At 39.5% G+C, this 21,061-nt stretch overlaps 1 protein-coding gene across 7 annotated transcripts in view; it reads right to left on the bottom strand.

Annotated features, from left to right (window-relative positions):
* LOC124551368 (titin-like) overlaps nucleotides 1-21,061 on the bottom strand; it is a 260,732-nt gene that overhangs the window by 51,715 nt on the left and 187,956 nt on the right. For all 7 annotated transcript variants that reach the window (XR_006967830.1, XR_006967828.1, XR_006967829.1 and 4 more), the window contains exons 15-16: nucleotides 15,403-15,464; nucleotides 8,636-8,748 (exon numbers count right to left, since the gene is read on the bottom strand). Coding sequence is in view for 3 of the 7 variants with exons in the window: in XM_047126404.1 (XP_046982360.1) it covers nucleotides 8,636-8,748; nucleotides 15,403-15,464 (175 nt within the window). In the remaining 4 variants the exon portion in view is untranslated. The remainder of the gene's footprint in view (nucleotides 1-8,635; nucleotides 8,749-15,402; nucleotides 15,465-21,061) is intronic.

Raw genomic sequence — 21,061 nt, 5'->3', positions numbered from 1 at the left:
GAAAAAAATGCGTGTAATGTATTAAAAGGGGTGGTTTAGTGGTGGCAGATTATGAAAATGAGGCTAACAATTGTCTGACGAAGAAATAATGGAGGAGGTATTAAAATCCATGGAGAAGAAATAAAAACTTTGAGGTTCACTGATGACATCGTAATTCTGTCAGAGACAGCTTAGGACTTGGAAGGGCAGTTGAATGGAATGGAGAGTGTCTTGAAAGGAGGGTATAATATGAACAAAACACAAGCAAAATGTGGATAATGGAATGTAGTCGAATTAAGTCAGGTGATGCTGATTAGGCAACTAGTCACTTAAAGTAGTAGATGAGTTTTGCTATTTGGGGAGCAAAATAACTGATGATGCTCGAAGTAGAGAAGCTATAAAATGTAGACTGGCAATGGCAAGGAAAGCATTTCTGAAGAAGGGAAATTTGTTAACATTGAGTATAGATTTAAGTGTCAGGAAGTCATTTCTGAAAGTATTTGTATGGAGTGTAGCCATGTAAGGAAGTGAAACATGGACAATAAATAGTTTGGACAAGAAGAGAATAGAAGTTTTCGAAATGTGGTGCTACAGAAGAATGTTGAAGATTAGGTGGGTAGATCATGTAACTAATGAGGAGGTATTGAATAGGATTGGGGAGAAGAGAAGTTTGTGGCACAACTTGACTAGAAGAAGGGATCGGTTGGTAGGACATGTCCTGAGGCATCAAGGGATCACAAATTTAGCACTGGAGGGCAGCGTGGAGGGTAAAAATCGTAGAGGGAGACCAAGAGATGAATACACTAAGCAGATTCAGTAGGATGTAGGTTGCAGTAGGTACTGGGAGATGAAGGAGCTTGCACAGGATAGATTAGCATGGAGAGCTGCATCAAACCAGTGTCAGGACTGAAGACCACAACAACAACAACAACAACAACAACATCGTCACTGTTGCATTTTGAAATCTTTTCTGTCATCTTACTGTCTCTTTATGTTTCCCACCACCACCTACTCCAGTCCTGTAACCCGGAAGGTGTACTCGATCAAAGGCAGAGCCACGTGTGAATGCACCCATGTGATTTACCAACTGACCTGCCTATACTGTGAAGCTTTCTATGTGGGAATGACCAGCAACAATCTGTCCATTCACATGAACGAACACAGGCAGACAGTGTTTGTTGGTAATGAGTATCACCCTGTGGCTAAACATGCCTTGACGTACGACCAGCACATCTTGGAACAGTGTTACACCGTCCGGGTTATGTGGATACTTCCCACTAACAGCAACCTATCAGATCTCTGGAGATGGGAACTTACCTTTCAATATATCCTCTCTTCCTGTTACCCACCAAGCCTCAAACTCTGCTAATTTCAAGTTGCCACCACTCATACCTCACCTGTCATTCAACAACATCTTTGCCTCTGTACTTCCGCCTCGACTGACATCTCTGCCCAAACTCTTTGCCTTTACATATGTCTGCTTGTGTCTGTATTTGTGCAGATGGACGTGTGTGTGTGTGTGTGTGTGTGTGTGTGTGTGTGTGTGTGTGTGTGTGTTTGTGTGTGTGTATACCTGTCCTTTTTTCCCCCTAAGGTAAGTCTTTCTGCTCCTGGGATTGGAATGACTCCTTACCCTCTCCCTTAAAACCACATCCTTTCATCTTTCCCTTTCCTTCCCTCTTTCCTGATGAAGCAACCATGGGTTGCGAAAGCCTGAATTTTGTGTGAGTGTTTGTGTTTGTTGTGTCTCTATCAACAAACCAATGCTTTCATTTGGTAAGTTACATCATCTTTGTTTTTAAATATATTTTTTCCCACATGGAATGTTCCCTTTATTATATTCATACCATCAATTTGAACCCAACAATTACATTTGTTATTGTCACTGTTGCATTTCTAAATCTTCTCTGTCATATTACTTTCTCTTTTTGTTTGCGCAAGTAATCGTCCCTATGAAATACCCAAACCACCTTCCCTACCCTCTGGCTCCTACCCTTGTAACTGCCTGTCCCATGCACCCTCCCACCACCACCTACTCCAGTCCGGAAACCCGGAAGGTGTACACGATCAAAGGCAGAGCCACGTGTGAAAGCACCCACATGATTTACCAACTGACCTACTTACACTGTGAAGCTTTCTATGTGGGAATGACCAAGCAACAAACTGTCCATTCACAGACAGTGTTTGTTGGTAATGAGGATCACCCTGTGGCTAAACGTGCCTTGGTGCACGGCCAGGACATCTTGGCACAGTGTTACACCATCCGGGTTATCTGGATACTTCCCACTAACACCAACCTATCAGAACTCCGAATATGGGAACTTGCCCTTCAGTATATCCTCTCTTCCCGTTACCCACCAGGCCTCAACCTCCGCTAATTTCAAGTTGCCGCCGCTCATACCTCACCTGTCATTCAATAACATCTTTGCCTCTGTACTTCTGCCTCAACTGACATCTCTTCCCAAACTCTTTGTCTTTACATATGTCTGCTTGTGTCTGTATATGTGCGGATGGATATATGTGTGTGTGTGTGTGTGTGTGTGTGTGTGTGTGCGAGTGTATACCTGTCCTTTTTTCCCCCTAAGGTAAGTCTTTCCGCTCCCGGGATTGGAATGACTCCTTACCCTCTCCCTTAAAACCCACATCCTTTTGTCTTTCCCTCTCCTTCCCTCTTTCCTGATGAAGCAACTGTGGGTTGCAAAAGCATGAATTTTGTGTGTGTGTGTGTGTTTGTTAGTGTCTCTATCAACATACCAACGCTTTCGTTTGGTAAGTTACAAAGCTACATCATCTTTGTTAATTAATGCAATCTAGACAAATAAAACTTCTCTGTCAAGAAGATTATATTTTTCATAACAAGAGGTCACTCTCCTAGTGACAATGTCAGGTAACCCTAATAAATATTCCACTGATACATTAAGACCTATACCACAAAAATGCTTTGACATGGTCTTTCATAACTATTACATTATCCGATAGGGTTAAAGTCATGGGTGGCTGCTGGTTATCTGGTATTCACAGTCTGCCAAGTTCCAAGTAGTTCATACATTTTTCTGTTGAGACTAGTATCGAGAAACTGGCCTTGTTAATGCACTGATTTCCGATCTAGTTCTACTCTTTCTCACTTACCTCAATGGATAATATGACTTCAGTTCCAGAGCAACAATGCTACAAGAGATATTAAAAATTGTGGCATCCCATAAGATTTTTTCCTGATCTCAAAGATTTTTTCCTGATTCCACAAATCATTATCACAGTTTTCAGTAACCTTGGTAATACAAAGTTTTAGGGCGAACATTTTATTTTATTTTCTTCCTTTTTCTTCACTAACATCTTATTGTATTTACATTACTGGAGCAAAAGCTGATACATTGAACCATGAATTTAATTGGAATGGAAGCTTTCATGGGAACTGCAAAATTCAGTATAATTGTTCAAATGTTGGAAGCAGAATCAGCTTTCAAAACTAAGTGCCAAGTGTTTCAGAAGGAGAGAAATTACTGGGAGGAAATAGATAAGGAGGATGTAAATTGATTGCTGGTCTCCTTAGTTTTTTATTAGATGAAATACAGAAAATTTGAGTGATTAATGAAAAACTGTATTCAGTAGCAGGAATATCATCAGTTGCAAGTGACTGGCACGGTAGAAAAGGTGACAGTGTGTGACGTTCCAATATGTAGCAAGTCAACTACCGTGGCGAGACAAAACAATGTGAATACTTTAGTATGAAAACAGCATTTCCAGGGCTTTAAGTCGGACGTGCCTGGCAACACTCTTCAGGCTAATCGGTCCTGACTGACTGCCATGTCACCTTCAGTTGAAGGTGTCATCGGATGCAGTACGCAGGGGCAGGTGGTTAGCACAGTGCCTCCTGGCAGTTGTCAGGTTTCTTACCTCATCACCAGTACTGCTCAGTCAAAGTAGCTTCTCAGTAGGGTGGGTGCTCCTTGTTCCAGTATTCCCACCAAGGAAAAATCTCTGGCACTGCCAGAAATCGAACCTGGGTCTCCCGTACAGTGGACAGCCACGCTGGCCACTTGACTACAGGGGTGAACTGTCTAGCAAATGTATAAACATTTAAACTTTATCCTTGTACTAGCTGCATCTGGTTACACATTGCTGTGGCTCAGTTGGGTTAAATGGAAAAGAAAGAAAAGAGAAAGCACATGTTTTAATATGTATGGGAAATGCATCTACATCTACATGATTACTCACATTTAAGTGCTTGGCTGAGGGTTCATCGAACCACAATCATACTATCTCTCTACCATTCCACTCCTGAACAGTGCACGGGAAAAACGAACACCTAAACCTTTCTGTTCGAGCTCTGATTTCTCTTATTTTATTTTGATGATCATTCCTACCTATGTAGGATGGGCTCAACAAAATATTTTCACATTCGGAAGAGAAAGTTGGTGACTGAAATTTCGTAAATAGATCTCGCCGCGACGAAAAACGTCTTTGCTTTAATGACTTCCATCCCAACTCGCGTATCATATCTGCCACACTCTCTCCCCTCTTGCGTGATAATACAAAACGAGCTGCCCTTTTTTGCACCCTTTCGATGTCCTCCGTCAATCCCACCTGGTAAGGATCCCACACCGTGCAGCAATATTCTAACAGAGGACGAACGAGTGTAGTGTAAGCTGTCTCTTTGGTGGACTTGTTGCATCTTCTAAGTGTCCTGCCAACGAAACGCAACCTTTGGCTCGCCTTCCCCACAATATTATCTATGTGGTCTTTCCAACTGAAGTTGTTCGTAATTTTAACACCCAGGTACTTAGTTGAATTGACAGCCTTGGGAATTGTACTATTTATCAAGTAATCAAATTCCAACAGATTTCTTTTGGAACTCATGTGGATCACCTCACACTTTTCGTTATTTAGCGTCAACTGCCACCTGCCACACCATACAGCAATCTTTTCTAAATCACTTTGCAACTGATACTGATCTTTGGATGACCTTATTAGACGGTAAATTACAACATCATCTGCGAATAACCTAAGAGATCTGCTCAGATTGTCGCCCAGGTCATTTATATAGATCAGGAACAGCAGAGGTCCCAGGACGCTTCCCTGGGGAACACCTGATAGCACTTCAGTTTTACTCGATGATTTGTCTTCTATTACTACGAACTGCGACCTTCCTGACAGGAAATCACGAATCCAGTCGCACAACTGAGACGATACCCCATAGGCCCGCAGCTTGATTAGAAGTTGCTTGTGAGGAACGGTGTCAAAAGCTTTCCGGAAATCTAGAAATACGGAATCAACTTGAGATCCCCTGTCGATAGGGGCCATTACTTTGTGCGAATAAAGAGCTAGCTGTGTTGCACAAGAACGATGTTTTCTGAAACCATGATGATTACGTATCAATAGATTGTTCCCTTCAAAGTGATTCATAATGTTTGAATGCAGTATATGCTCCAAAACCCTACTGCAAACTGACGTCAATGATATAGGTCTGTAGTTCGATGGATTACTCCTACTACGCTTCTTAAACACTGGTGCGACCTGCGCAATTTTCCAATCTCTAGGTACAGATCTATCTGTGAGCGACTGGTTGTATATGATTGCTAAGTAGGGAGCTATTGTATCAGCGTAATGTGAAAGGAACCTAATCGGTATACAATCTGGACCTGAAGACTAATCTTCTCCTCCGCCTCTCCTTGCCCATCTTGTCTTCCTTTCCCCTCTCTCTGTCCAACACTTCCTCTCTCCCTTTCTCTGTCCACCTTCCCCCCCCCCCCCCCCCCCCTCTCCTCCAGGCCACCCATCTCTGCCCATCTCCTCCAGCTCCTTCACTCTGTCCATCTCCTCTTTTCCACTCTCTACGTCCTTTTCCTCCCATCCCTCTGTCCATCTCCTCTTCCTCCCCCTCCTCCGCCCTCTCCTTCTCTTTGACCTTGAGCCTTGTTTATTGTTACTGCAAATTCAGATTCTATAATAGTATTCCAATCATTAGCCAATAAGCCAGAAATCCAGTTTTCTTGTTTCCTGTGAAAATGTTTAAAAATGCTTAAAAATATGTAACAATGGAAACTCCAGGGTGAGATACCAACATTACACAGCATTTTAGATTGGTACGACTACCAACCAGCTGTCGACTAGGACGAACGGCCACCATCAAACTGTGGCCGAGAGCAGAGTCGATTACCCAGCGCCACGACATGGAGCTAAACATAATCTTCTTGATTTCAATGACTCCATCACAACCCTGGCCGTATGGATCCTTTCCCCTGCCACCAGCTTATCTTAACTGAACAGAGATGAGTTACCTTTACAACAAGTTTTCCACTCCCAACGTAATCCCAGCCTCAACCTACCGTAATCTACTGCCTCACATCCTTCACCCAACAGTTACCACCCCCTATGTGATCCTATTCTTGTCCCCTCACTGTCACTATCTGCCAGCCCCTGCCAGCACATCCACTTTTCTTCTGCCATCCCTGCTCCACTCCTCCTCCCTCCTCACCTACCTACTGCTCAATGCTGCACCTGGGGGCAGTGTTGCCATGGATCATCCATCTAGTCCCTGCATGTTCCACCAGACAGCACTCTTCTCTCCGTCACACTCATACCCTTCTATCCCTTCCCTTTCCCCATCTTCTTCATATTGCTGAGTCCATTCTAAGTGGCAGGTCCATTCCGGCTGTGTGTTTGTTTGTGTGAATGTATGTGTGTGTTTCCTTGTCTTACGAAGGCTTTGGCTGAAAGCTAAATGTAACTGTCTTTTTGTTGTGCCTGTCTACAACTCAATGTGTCATCTTTATGGGGAGTAGCATTCTATCTTTTCCGCATATTGTTAAAAATAAAATATAATGAGAAAGAATATATGGGAGAAACAATTTGTCTAATGCATCAGTTCCCCACTATTGTGATTAAAACAGCCTCCGACAAAGTCAATTTTGCAATCAGTTCTAACAGAAACGCTATACACTGTCATTAAAAAAAATAGTCTGTGTCAGTTTGAATGTTTAATAGAGCCCCAATGACCAGCAAACATTTTTCTGGAGATGCTCTGGACAACAGTGGGATACCAACCCGACTGTCACCCAGCGTACTGTCCAAGAAGCAGGAGTGATGGTCCGGGGTGCCATTTGTTTCCACAGCAGGGCCCCTTTAGTTGTCATCCACAGCAGGCCCAGTTTTGTTGCACTTCATGGCCAGCCATCCTGGGCTTACATTTCAGCAAGGTAACACCCACCCTCATGTGGCGATATTTTTTACTGCTAGCCTTCATGCTTGTCAAACTCTATCTTGTCTGGCAAAGTTGGTGGATCTCTCCCTAGTTGAGACATTAGGAACATTATGATCAGGACTCTCCAACAAACTTGAGAGTTTGACAGCATAACATGGCGACTGGACAGAATGTGGTATGATATCCCTCAGGATATCCAACAACTCTGTTCAATCAATGCCAACCTGAATAGCTGCATGAAATAAGGAGCAATGTTGTACAAATGCATTTCTGATGTGCTCAATTTGTGAGGCTCTTTTTCTTGAATAAATCATCCATTTAGGATAGTTTTGGCATCATTCTTGTGGATGTGCTGACAAAAGGCATATGTAAAGACTCTGAACAAACTCAAAAACTGTTTCTCATGTGTTTGGCCTGACAAAAATTCAAAAGAAATCTTTCTTCAACACACAATGTACACCCACACACGAATGTTACAACCTGGGAACATACAACCATATAGGTTTGGACAATACTGGACATCCACACTGTAGCCCAGACCTGCTGTCCTCAAACTTTGACGTGTTTGATCTATTTATGGATTCTCTTCATAGGACACACTTTGAAGATGATGAGAGGTAATTTGTGCAGTTAAAACATGGCTACATTCACAGGATAAGAGCTTTTGCCAACAAGGAATACATCCTCTTGCACTGTGCTCGCATAAGTCCATGGTGGAGACTATGTACAAAAATAGTATGTGTGAGAGAAATGTTGACCTACATCTACATCTACATTTGTACTCCGCAAGCCACCCAACGGTGTGTGGCGGAGGGCACTTTACGTGCTACTGTCATTACCTCCCTTTCCTGTTCCACTCACATATGGTTCGCGGGAAGAACGACTGCCGGAAAGCTTCCGTATGCGCTCAAATCTCTCTAATTTTACATTCGTGATCTCCTTGGGAGGTATAAGTAGGAGGAAGCAATATATTCAATACCTCATCCAGAAGCCCACCCTCTCAAAACCCGGACAACAAGCTAAACTGCGATGCAGAGCACCTCTCTTGCAGAGTCTGCTGCTTGAGTTTGCTAAACATCTCCGTAACGCTATCACGCTTACCAAATAACCCTGTGACAAAACGCGCCGCTCTTCTTTAGATCTTTACCTCCTCTGTCAACCCGATCTGGTACAGATCCCACACTGATGGGAATACTCAAGTATAGGTTGAACGAGTGTTTTGTAAGACACCTCTAACTCTTACGAGTAAATGCGTTCTGAGAAAAAAACTGTGGGGCTTTATTTATTGAATGATTCTCATAAAACTAGTATAGCACCTCTGAGTACAAATTAATAATTAGCTTTGTGAAGGACTGTGCACACAGGCTTCAGCTGTTACCCGGGTGTGGTGCACCCCACAGTAGGGCCGCATCTGCATTTATAGAAAGGCAACGCACAGAAGGAGCAGAGACATACCAGCGTGCATCCACTTCTGGCAGACGGAGCAGCAGATGAGCCCCGGCTCCTCCTCCGGGCGGTTGTTGAAGCAGCGGCAACACAGCTGGCAGTAACGCCCCTTGTGCCACAGCCTGAGGCAAAACAGCAAAACAACACATTGTCAGCTTCTGTTCATTTTTTTTCAATACACCCTATCCAGAGACCACTAAAGTCCTACAAGTCCATGACAGAAATTTTAACAGATATTAAAACTGCAATAGCAAAATTAAGTTACTCAAAATCATAAGACATTTATGGTCTCTCCAATTTTGTAATAAAAAAAATAGCAGATGTAATAGCACATCCACTCTGTTCTCTTATGGACCGGATGTTTGTCAGTGGCTGTTTCCCTTCATCCTTAAAAATGGCAGTCGTTACTGCACTGCACAAGAAAGGTGACAAGTCTTCTCCTAATAATTACCGTCCAACCTCCCTTGTACCCATCATATCAAAAGTAGGGAATATTGCATACAGCTCCAAATCAGTCAACATCTGTCTGTGAATAATATTCTTAGTGACTCTCGGTATGGCTTCAGGTCCGGCCTGTCAACGGCAAAAGCAGTTGAATATGTTGTTTCATATATATTGTCATCATTCGAATCAGGATTATCAGTTAATGCCACTCTTGTGGATCTCAGCAAGGCATTTGACTCTGTCAGTCACAGGATACTACTAGAAAAACTGCACTGCTATGGTATTAGAGGCTCAGAACTATCTCTGATCAGATCCTATCTGAGTGACAGAAAATAAATTGTGCATTTTAACAATACGAGGTCAAATGTCTTGGATATCATGCAGGGTGTACCACAAGGCTCTGTGTTTGGACCTTTACTTTTTATAATATGTGTAAATGACTTGCCCAGCACCATGTTACGTAAATCCACACTCTATGCAGATGATACAACTTTTGTTACAGCAGGGAAAGATTTAGGAAAATCAAACGAGGAAAGTGAGGCTCATCTCAGAGCAGCCATCAAGTGGTTCCAACTCAATGACTTGCATAGAAATCATGATAAAACTGTAAATATTCTCTTTATCTTGTGTGTTAAGATTGAGAAGATTGATTGTGTCTCAGCTAAACTACTTGGGATCCATCTTGGCTCATAATTAACATGGAAGAGTCATACCAATTACATTTGTACTAAGTTAGCACGTGTGACATATATGTAAGGTAAACTAAGGTCATGTGTTAATGGTAAGTTATTACTCAATGCATACTATGCCTTTTTCCACACCCATTTAACATATGCCACTTTGTTGTGGGCAAACTCACCCGGAGCAAAACAAGTTTTCATTTGGCAAAAGAAGGCAGTCAGATGCATTCATGGAGTCAGAAATAACGAGTCTTGTAGACCATATTTCGAAAATCTAAAAATACTAGCAGTTGCAGCCCTCTTTATACTAAGTTGTCTGATACACACAAAAGAAAACCAACACAGTCACAAACTACGACAATCTATCCATCACCATGACACACTTGTAAAACAGCAAATTGACATCCCAGTTGTTAGACTAAAGAAAACTCAAGATAGTTACAAGTACATGAGAGTAAAACTATTTAACATGTTGCCAATAGAGGCGTGTAATGTGACACTGAATGAGTTTAAAAGTGTCACAAAGAAATGGCTTAGAGAAAAAGCTTTTTATACAATAGAAGTGTTTATAATGTGCACTAAAGATGATCTTAAGTACAGGTACTAATATAGTTTCACTTAGATTAAACTTATACATGTCAATATAATGCAAATACCATGTGCAGCATCAAGGACAAATTTTTGTATCTTATTAGACAATAATGATCTACAATACATTACACCATTTCTGTTAGTTATGTAAACTGTATATGTACACAAATGACGACATCAATTGCATTTTTAATGCCTAAAGATGGATAGTAAAATAAATAAATAAATAAAAAATAAACAATCCTCTTCTTATCCTTGCCCCCTACTCCCACATTCCTGCTATCATATTACAACTTGTTCACATTTATTTATCTGGTAATCCCACCGGACTTATCGACAAATTGACTGATGTAATTACTTGTACTTCCAGTGAGGTCGCTCAGTGCAGTGAGGAGGGATACATCCACTGGTGCCACCAGGTCACTCGGTTAAACCACAGTGGCAGATATAAGGATTGTCACACACCATCCCAGTCTCCCTTGTCTCAGCTTGCCAATGTGGACTGATTTATAATTTGGCTATTTTCTTGATATTTATTTGGTTTCTACTATTCCTGGCCATGAATGTTTGGCTCACATATGGTCATCATTATTCTCATAATGCAATGCAGTGCAGTCTCCGTATTCTGTTCCACTGCATGTGAGCTACCATGAGTGCACTGAGACATTGGTTCATATTAGGGTACTTTCCAGTCTGATTAAGTTACAGTATTCTCCAGAACTAATGTTTGACTTATTCAACAAATCTCCAGGGTACTTTTATCACCAAGAGGTATCCATCTTCTCTAGAAGTTTTTGTTTCTGTTTGGTTCCAGCACAATCAGGATGTAATTTTTCTGTGATCTCTTTATATGAGGGTTGAATGAAAAGTAATGCCTCCACCTTCATTAATTGGGTTTGGATGGCAATATTTTAACAAATCCAGTGCAGAAATAATCCTTAGAATGCGATCTTTAATTACCAATATTCACTTTTCCACATAATCACCAGCCGATTGGATACATTTCTGCCAATAATGAACAAGTTTTCTGAAGCTGTCACGGAAGAAGTCGACACTCTGTTTCCACAGCCTCACAGTTCTCTCAACATCTTCATCAGAAGCATAATGATGTCACTGCAGATCATCTTTCATTATCGGGAACAGATAGAAGTCAGACAGTGTCAAATCTGAACTTTCATTTTTCATTTCATTTCATTTTATTATCTTCCTGTATATCATTTACATGATGTAGGAATTGTCACAACAAAGTTATCATACTAGTACAAGTACTACAGACATAATAATGGAATATCACTTTCAAGGCATTTTTTAAAAGTACAAATTTAGACATATAAATGAAAATTTTCGGCAATACATTTACACACAATCAAAGTACTCATCTATGTCATAGAAAGTTTTGCTTAAAAGGTAATTTTTAAGCTCAGTCTTAAATTTTACTTCATCTATTATTGCCTTCATGTACACTGGCAGAGAATTGTAGAGTTTTATTCCAAAATAACTTACATGCTTTTGGGTTTGTGTTGTCCTTACCCTTTCTACATACAAATTCTTACGAGTTCTAGTATTATAATTATGGCAGTCCTCATTTGTATGTAGATTTTTCATGTGTGCCCTTGTACACAGAATGCTTTTAAAAATATACAGTGATGGTATTGTGAGTATTTGCAGTTCTTTGAAAAGGGGCCTACAATGAGTTCTTGGAGAGTTATGTGTTATGATTCGTATAGCTCTTTTCTGAAATTTGAAAATATCTGTTGAGCTTGATTTAGTTTTACCCCAGAACACTATGCCGTAAGACACGATGGACTGAAAGTAAGCAAAATACACTAGTCTAGTACAGTCTGTGCTGCATACTCTAGATAATATCCTCAATGCAAAACATGCCGAATTGAGCCTGTGGGATAAGTACTTGAGATGGTCTTTCCAGCTTAAGTTTTGATCAATGTGCATGCCCAAAAACTTTGTGGATTGTACACTCTCTATCTTCTTGTCCATTAGTTTTAACTGGAGGTCCATATCTTGAGTTGCTTTGCCATACTGTATTTAATTTATTTTACTTAGATTAAGTGTTAACTCATTAGCATTAAACCAATGTTGAATATATTTCAGGATTATATCAGTTGTGGTGGTTAATGATTTTTTATCATCACTTATAATTATGCTAGTGTCATCTGTATGGAGGATGCCGTGTGGTGGTGAGATTCAGTCTCTGAAGCAATAATGTGACCCACATGTTCTTGTGAGATGCCAATTGTGCTTGCAGTTTCACTCTGAGTGATACGATGATCATCCTGAATCAATCTGTCAACATTTTGCTTGTGAAACTCAGTGGTTGCTGTCACAGGATGTCCAACTCTTTGTTTGTGCTTGCAGGTCAGATGTCCCCACTTCAATATCTTTAAACTTACTTGACCAATGATGCACAATGCTCACATCAACACAGTCACCATAAACTGCTTTCATTCTTTGATGATTCTCCTTTCGGGTGACACCTTCTGCTGTCAAGAATTCAATAGGGTTCCATACTTTACATTATAACAACACAACCACTGAATGATAAGGCTTCCCACCAACTGGAGCTGTAGAGAAGAGGCTACGGAACAAGCCAGTACCTGCCGCATACCAATGCTGCCAACTGTTGAAGAGTTACAAAGGTGGAGGCATTACTTTTCAGTCAACCCTCGTACTTAGTTGGTGTTCAATAAAACACATGTTCTTGAAGGAGCAGATGCACAAAATTTATCTTCCTTTCTTTAAGTCTTTATTTTATTGCTCTTTCTTTTCGTCATTTGTGTTTTATTTTAATTTTCTCCAATGCTGAACCATTTTGGTTTTAGCTATGCCTCTGGTTTCATTTGAACTTCCTTGCTTTAACTCTCAAATTGTCCTATCTGCCATCTCTAGCTTGTCGGGTTTCCAAACTTTGGCTGTTGTTATCATTTCACTGTTAATTCCTATCTTACCTTATTCTAATGACTCTATTCCTTCAATCCTTCCCTTCATTTTGGAGGGAAAAGAAAATACTGGTTCTGAAAGTTGTAAACCTTTCACTTCCTTTTGGTAACAATCGAAAGTGGAAAATTTTAAGATCTGAAGCTTTTTCTAAAAAATGAGGTTCATTACATAATACAGTATGAAACAATGAGACAGGACTACATAAATCAATGCCTCACGCATGAAAACAAATCCTGCATGGGTAAGCCATAAATCCTGAAAGGCACATGAATGCCCACCTCCAAGTGAAAATTTTCATGGTTCATATGCAGATGGCTGTCATGGAAACTCTAATTCCTCTTTTCATACTATGGTCAAATTGCTGCCTTGTGAACAGATAACTAACCTGAATTTTTAAATTTTCGCAATCTTCTTTCTTTATTGAAAATTCGAAGTTCTCTTCTATGCCTCCTGATATTTCCTTACACTTTAGATAACTCAATAAATAGTAATTTATGCATTTTACCAGACTTCCTCCTTGTTTTTATTTAAACACAACATTTATCATACTGACAGTATCAGCTCTAATGGTAACTCTTACCAAAAACACACTCTCAGATGTTTTCATATTAAAACTGGGACCATTGCATGCAACATCTGACTAGCTACCCAGGCATTCATAGACCTGACTGTAGTGGGATGTAATAAATATAGCTATTCACTACTACAGAAGGAGCTTTTGAATGAGAAAGGGACAGTGAGAGACAGCTCTTTCCCCTTCAATGACAAAATAATTTTGCTGTTCCTTAGCTTATGGTTTCAAATCCTGAACAGTCAGCAAGCAGGAAGAGAGCCTAGACAGAGATAGGAACCTCTAAGAAGTTGGAAGGAAGACCAGGTCATCTGGGACCCTTAACATATAGATATGGAGAACTGCAGTGCAGTTGGAACCGGGCTGACAAAGAAGTACAGTTAAAAATGTCTGCTCGTGCAGAACTGTTCTGTATGGCAACCTGCTAAATATTTATGAAGGAGATGAAGGTAGAATGAGTAAGACAATTAAGACAAGCAGAGAGTGGAGACTGCAGTAATGGTGGCACTACAAAAAGTAGGGATTTGGTTTGAGTTTTATATACTAACATTTTATTTTCATTCGACACAATCACAAAACATCTCAAAATGTTAACTGGTATCATCCTATCCTGACCACACTAAAACCAAAAGAGAAAGAATGAAAGAAAAAGTAGCCTACAATATTTCTGTCAATCCTATGTATAGAAGAATGCATAAATAATAAGTTTTTTATACCTGTACAATAAAAGCAGTAAATGGTAATCACAAAGTCATGTAATATATTGTCATAATGGAGAGAACAAATGGTGAAACATAATATATTTTTTCTTTCTTTCTTTCTCTTCTTCTCTTTCAGTTATGATAGCCAGCATAGACAACATCAACAAACATTTAGAAGCTTTTTGGGATTCTATCAAATGAAAATAACATGTTAACAATTTAATCAATCACATTCTCTGACAACAAAATGTCATTCTTTCATAAAAAATTCAGCTGTTCCAGAAGTAGCTATAACAGCTATACCTGACAGCAAATTTTGTATTAGAATAAGAAAGCTTCACATTCAGCATTGTACAGAAAGTCCAGCAAATCTTGCCAATTTAACTACCTGGAGAAAGAACAATAAAAGCAGTGTAATTTCCCAATAAGCAAAATAATTTGATATTATCTGATTTCTAAAACAACTTAAAAATATTAACCTACATTTACCAATAAGCAAAATAACTTGAGATTACCTTATTTCTAAAAGAACTTAAAAATATTAACCTACTTCAATTGAGAAACTAAAAAAATTTCAAGCAACTTTTTAAAAACAGCTACCAATTTTTTTACCACCTTATTTTTATAGAAAAGGAAATAATTTCTCAGTCTACTTCATTGGTAATGAAAGCTTTTAAAGATTATGTTAAATACAGGTACAGTTCAGCAGTTCACTGATCAATTAATTGCTATTGCAATGCATAATTTTGAGTAAATAAATTATTGCTTATCTACCAATAATGATATACATGAAGACTAGTTCCTTAGCAGCTGTTGGAATAAACTTGTACTTACTTGGAGCATGGGACACAAAGTGTCTGGGCGTAGACTCTAGTGCCTTTCTCTCCTTTCTTGTACTGAAAGAAAGAAAACCAACTTCAACAAACACATGAAAATATTAAGTTTAAGCATAAAATGGCTAGTTAAAGAGCTGTCTTAAATAACAATAGGAGACTCATTATGTGTCAGCAGGGGTGCAGCATATGTAAAGAACAATGAGTCCAAATAAATGTGACATACTAAATAATCTACACTTATCTGTCATTTACATCAGGCTGGCTGTATTCATTGTAATTTCAAGCAATGAGTTTGCCCAAGGCTCAGTATCTGAAGGTTGACTGTAATGTCATGTCTAATGGTTATGTTATAGTGCAACTTTTAGTTTGGTACACTTGTCAGCCAGTGTGTGGTTTTTAGGTGGTATCCCATTCATGTAGGCAATTTCTGGTCTGATCCCCAATCTGTGCCTCAGCTAATTTAATACACAAACAGTTAAAATATGATTATACATGAAACAAACTATAGACATTTCACAGACAGATGGTCCCTCTCTTTGGTTAACTGATGACTGTGGGGACAGGTAGGGTATTAACCTACAAAGTTATCTTTTTCAGGGGCAATGAGAAGTATATTTACCATCAACTGTATTTATTTGCTGCATTCGCAGAAATCCACCTTACCATCTCTGTACACTTCAGTCACTGTAGTTTCTGCTTGTGTGGCCCCTACTAATTTTGACATGTCTTATGTAGAAATCTTAATGTTGTTGCTGCTCTGGTGCCCCTTTCAGCATGCCACCCCAGTTCGCGGCTTGTCTTGCTTGGGCCTTAAACCAGCCCTCCAGTATTAATATTTCTGTTTGTGGAGTGTGGGAAGTGTATTTACCATCAACACAATTGTTTTACTACACTCATTGGAACAGGTCTTATCACCTCTAGATATGTCTATCATCTTGTGGGAATATGCTGTATCAGTTGTACAAAAACTGGTACAACAATCAGTTTCAATTTGCTGTGAGATCACAACTGTTGTCGTTAGTGAAGTTGGAACACATTGCTTCATTTCTGCTTATCTACTACTGTGACTTACTGTGCATTGAGATAATAGTATGAACAAACAGAAATACTGAATTTTCAAATCTGGGGCATAGCAAGTGGGCTTCAACAGATATTTAGTGTCATTAAGGGACTTTTGAAGACTGTGTAATGGCAACCTACAGCAGCTCATAAAATGGTATTGGAAAGCTCTTATTTACCACCATAGTTTTTTGGTAAAAATCAGAAAAATAAAATTATCAAAAATTAAAAATAGTCACAATTCTAGTACAATAAAAATAGCTTCCTTGAATCATTGCAAAAAATATGCTCACTTGCCCCATGCATGTCCGAAGGAACACTGCATTGTAATTCAGAATAACAAAGACACCGCAATATCATATTTATACACCGATACCGGGCAAGTGACTTTCAAATAAAATGTCTCCCATGTCTGGGAATATTAATAACAGATGTACGAGTACAGGTTGTAGACACATGGTTGATGACATCCGGAAGTTTGGCTCTGGGCAGAGCCAAATTTCATGCTTGGGTAGCCAAATGGGAAGGTGACAGCTCGCAGTAAGTAGGAAATCCGGGTTCAAGTCCCAGTCCTGCGGATATTTTCATTGTCATCATTCCATCACACAGCTGACATATTCACAACTACAAATACATTTCACGTACAGGTGTACTACTACACACCCAAAACCAAGCAAGTCTCTATGAAATGGAAACATGCTGATCCCCCAGTATGAAAAAACTTCAGAGTGATTGAATCTGCCTGAAAGTGCTTGTGACAGTGCTCTGGGACATGCACGCTGTGTTATCGTTGGATTTTACTGAACACAAGACCGCTGTGAATGCTGCAGTGTACATTCAAACTTTGGTTAAGTTGTGTCATGCCCTTCATGACAAATGCCACAACATTAATGATGATGGTGTCAAATTTCTTCATGGCAATGCTCGTCCCCAAGCTGCTATTCTTGTTCATGAGAAAAACATTAAATTTGGGTGGGAGGTGTTCCAGCATCCACCATAGAGTCTTGACATTGCATTGTTGAACGTATGTCTGTTTGGTCCCATGAAGAAATTCCTGGCTGGCCAACACTTTGCAACACATACGTAAGTGAAATCACATCTGCAGATGGCTAAACTCCAACCAAATGGACTCCTACGAACAGAGCATATTGGAACTGTTACCACAATGAGAGAAATGTGTTGAGAATGTTGGTGACTATGTAGAACAGTACATAAAAGATGTAAGTTCATTTGTGTCTTTTTGGTAATAAAATTATCTTCCCTTGTACTAACGCTCTCTAGTTTTCTTCCTATCATAAAGAAGTACATCTCTAATCATGTATGTACTTGCCAATGGTGTGTACATGTACAAACTTACTATCCAATCACGTCTTCTTGGTGCTTCACCTATCTTGTCAGGCAGTGTACTTTATGAACAACAAGGATCCCAGAACTGGTCACTGGGGCATACCAGTTTTTACCATAGGTGGACCAGAGATGTGCTTCTTAATAAGCTAGCCTCTTTGTGTTCAATTTGTGCTAGTAAGCATGATTGTAAGAGATTCCTCAAATACCATAAGTTTTGTCATAAGGCACATAATGGTGACTAACCTTTCTCTGAAACCATTCTGTGTTTCTAGTAACCTTTTTCTTCACAACAACATTTTTTTAATCTCTAGCACTTTAATTAAGATTGGAGTTAAAATGATTGCTCAGTAGTTTTCAATGTTGTCACTACTGCCCATTTAGTGAAATGGATTACTAAATCATCATAATTAAGCAGAACTAGAACTATGACAAATTGTTATGACAATCTGAACTGATACGCAGGTATCAGGCAGTAGCAGTCCACTGGTTCTGCCAAGCAATCTTACCATGTTTTCTGGTAACCTTATCGAGTATGGTGGCTGTTGCCTCCTCTGACCCATGTCTACCTGTATTAACAAAGACTGCATCTTCACCTTTATGTTTCTGACATAACAATACATGGCATTGTTATGGCCAACTTCTTTCAGTTTGCATTATAACTCACATTAATCTAGCTTAGGATCTGATTAAGTGTGACATTTCACCAACCCAATTCCTTGCATGATGTTCAGCTTTTAAGATATACCATAAAGAGAGAACCAACCATGACAGAAACATTCCACATGGGATGAACATGAGGTACATGGAATATCCTCAGACTCCAAGAAGAACATAACAATACCAGTTCCAAAAAATGCAGGTTCTGGTATGTGTGGATACTACTAAACCATCAGTTTAACAGGCCATAGTGGTAGAAAAAACTAACACACATTATTTACAGAAGAATGGAAGAACACGAGGAAACTGACCCTGCGTAAAATTAATTTGGAATCTGAAAGGCAATACTAGTCTATGACTTATCTTAGAAGATAGGTTGAAAAAAGGCAAATCTATATGTACTACTTGTATATTTCAAGAAAGCTTTTGACCATCTAAACTAGAATACACTTTTTAAAATTCTGAAGATAGCAAGGATAAAATGCAAGGAACAAAACATTATCTACAACTGTTACAGAAACCAGATCATAAAGACTGGAGGGCATGGAAAGGAAGTATGGGTTTAGAAGGGAGTGATACAGCATTGTAGCCTAGCCCCCTTGTCATGCAATTTGTGCAGTGAGCAAGAGAGAAACTTAATGAGAAATCTGGAAAGGGAATTAAAATTTAGAAAGAGAAATAAAAAACACCGTGGTTTATCAGTAGGATTGTAATTCTGTCAGCGATGGCAAAGGACTTGGAATATGAGTTGAAAGTAATAGATAGTGTCTTCAAACGAGGTTATAAGATGAATATCAACAAAAGTGAAATAATGCTAATGGAGTGTAGTCGAATTAAGTCAGGCGATGCTGAGGAAATTAGATTAGGAAATCAGACACTGAGAGTAGTAGATGGATTTTTTTCTATTTGGGTACCAAAATAATGGAAAATATCAGAAGTGGAAAGGATAAAAAATGAGGACTGGCGATAGCAAGTGAAGTGTTTAAAAAAAAGAAATATTTGAATGCTTAATATAAAGTAAGTGTTAGGAAATATTTAGTAAAAGTGTTTGATGTTTCTGAAAAAGAGAACTATTTTAACACCTAATATAAATATAAATATGAATATAAGTTAAACTGAACAATGGAAACTCCACATAGGAATACCAACAACATAGGAAAAGATAGATTGCTATTTACCATGAAGAAGACTCCAGCCCGAGACACTTGAGTTGGTGGCCATGTGTACGTAAGGCGTGCTTGCTTGTGTGTGTGTGTGTGTGTGTGTGTGTGTGTGTGTGCGTGTGTGTGTGTGTGTGTGTGTGTGTGTGTGTGTGTGTGTGTTTTTACTGATGAAGGCTGTGGATGAAAGTTACATGTGAATGTCTTCATGTGAGTATCTTTAAATGTGCCTGCAACTGGACGTGTCTTCTTTACGGTAAGTAGGAATCTATCTTTTCCTACAATATAAGTTAAATGATTGTCTGATGTAGCCTTGTGCGGAAGTGAAACACAGAAAATGAACAATTCAGGCAAGAAGTCAACAGAAGCTTTTGAAGTGTGGTGCTACAGAAGAACGCTAAAGATACAATGGGAAGATTGTTTAATTAATGAAGAGATACTGAATCACACAGAGAGAAAAGAGTCTTCCAGGAACACTCAGTTTGATAAGTGAGGGAATGGTGTGGGTAAGAATTATAAAGAGACCACTAGGCTCAACTACAGTAGCCAGGTTTTAGTGGACATAGGCTGCAACATCTATCAGAGGTGGAGATGCTGCAGAGGATGAACTAATGTGGGAGGCTGTATCAAACCAATATCTGGCCTGAAGCCCACAACAGCAAAAATTCACCATGTATTATGTCACTATCACTGTGGGTAACTCACTCCAGCTGACAAGCTTATGAATATTATGGAAGTTACAATGGCCAGTGTTTTAGAGAATGAAGAAATTTTAGCAGCTGCATATGTTTTTTCTCTGGTTGTCATTTAAGACTCCTCACATTAAATGGGGGTATATAATAAACAGGAAACAACACCATAATGTTTTTTCAAAATTACACTGCCAGAAAAAAATGCAACTCCCACAAGGACGAGGTCATTTTATTAACAAGTGATGTGATCAATATTCCATCATTGTAGAAATATATGATAACAAATTCAGACCAAATGAAACACACATCTCACAGTAAAAGGTGCCCAAGCAGGCACATCAACACACAGTTATCACCCTCTGGTGGCAACACAGTTGTGTGTTCTCACACGCAAACGATCGTAAAGCTGCTGAATGGAATCCTGAGATAGACTGTCCCCAGAATCTTGTGCCTGAGAAAGATTGCCCCTAGCACCTTATGCCTTTTGTTGCAATTCAGCAATGGTTCTTGCAGGCCCCCTGGAGAATGAATAAGTTCCCACTTCATCATGATCCATACATGTTCAACTGGTGATCTTGCTATCCGGGACAACTGCTTTACACCACGAAGAGCACATTGCATCAATGCAGCCGTATATGGAAGTGCACTGTCCTCCTGAAAAAGCACATCACCTTCCTGATAAAGGAAAGGTAGTAGCAATGTAGAGGGCACTGGTTACTTTACCCTGTAGAAATGCCAGGTG

This window comes from Schistocerca americana, chromosome 9 (genome assembly GCF_021461395.2).
Source record: "Schistocerca americana isolate TAMUIC-IGC-003095 chromosome 9, iqSchAmer2.1, whole genome shotgun sequence".
In the NCBI taxonomy this organism is placed as follows: Eukaryota; Metazoa; Arthropoda; class Insecta; order Orthoptera; family Acrididae; genus Schistocerca; species Schistocerca americana.
The sequence above is the reverse complement of the archived record's forward strand: the minus strand, read 5'-3'. Positions and strand labels throughout refer to the sequence as shown.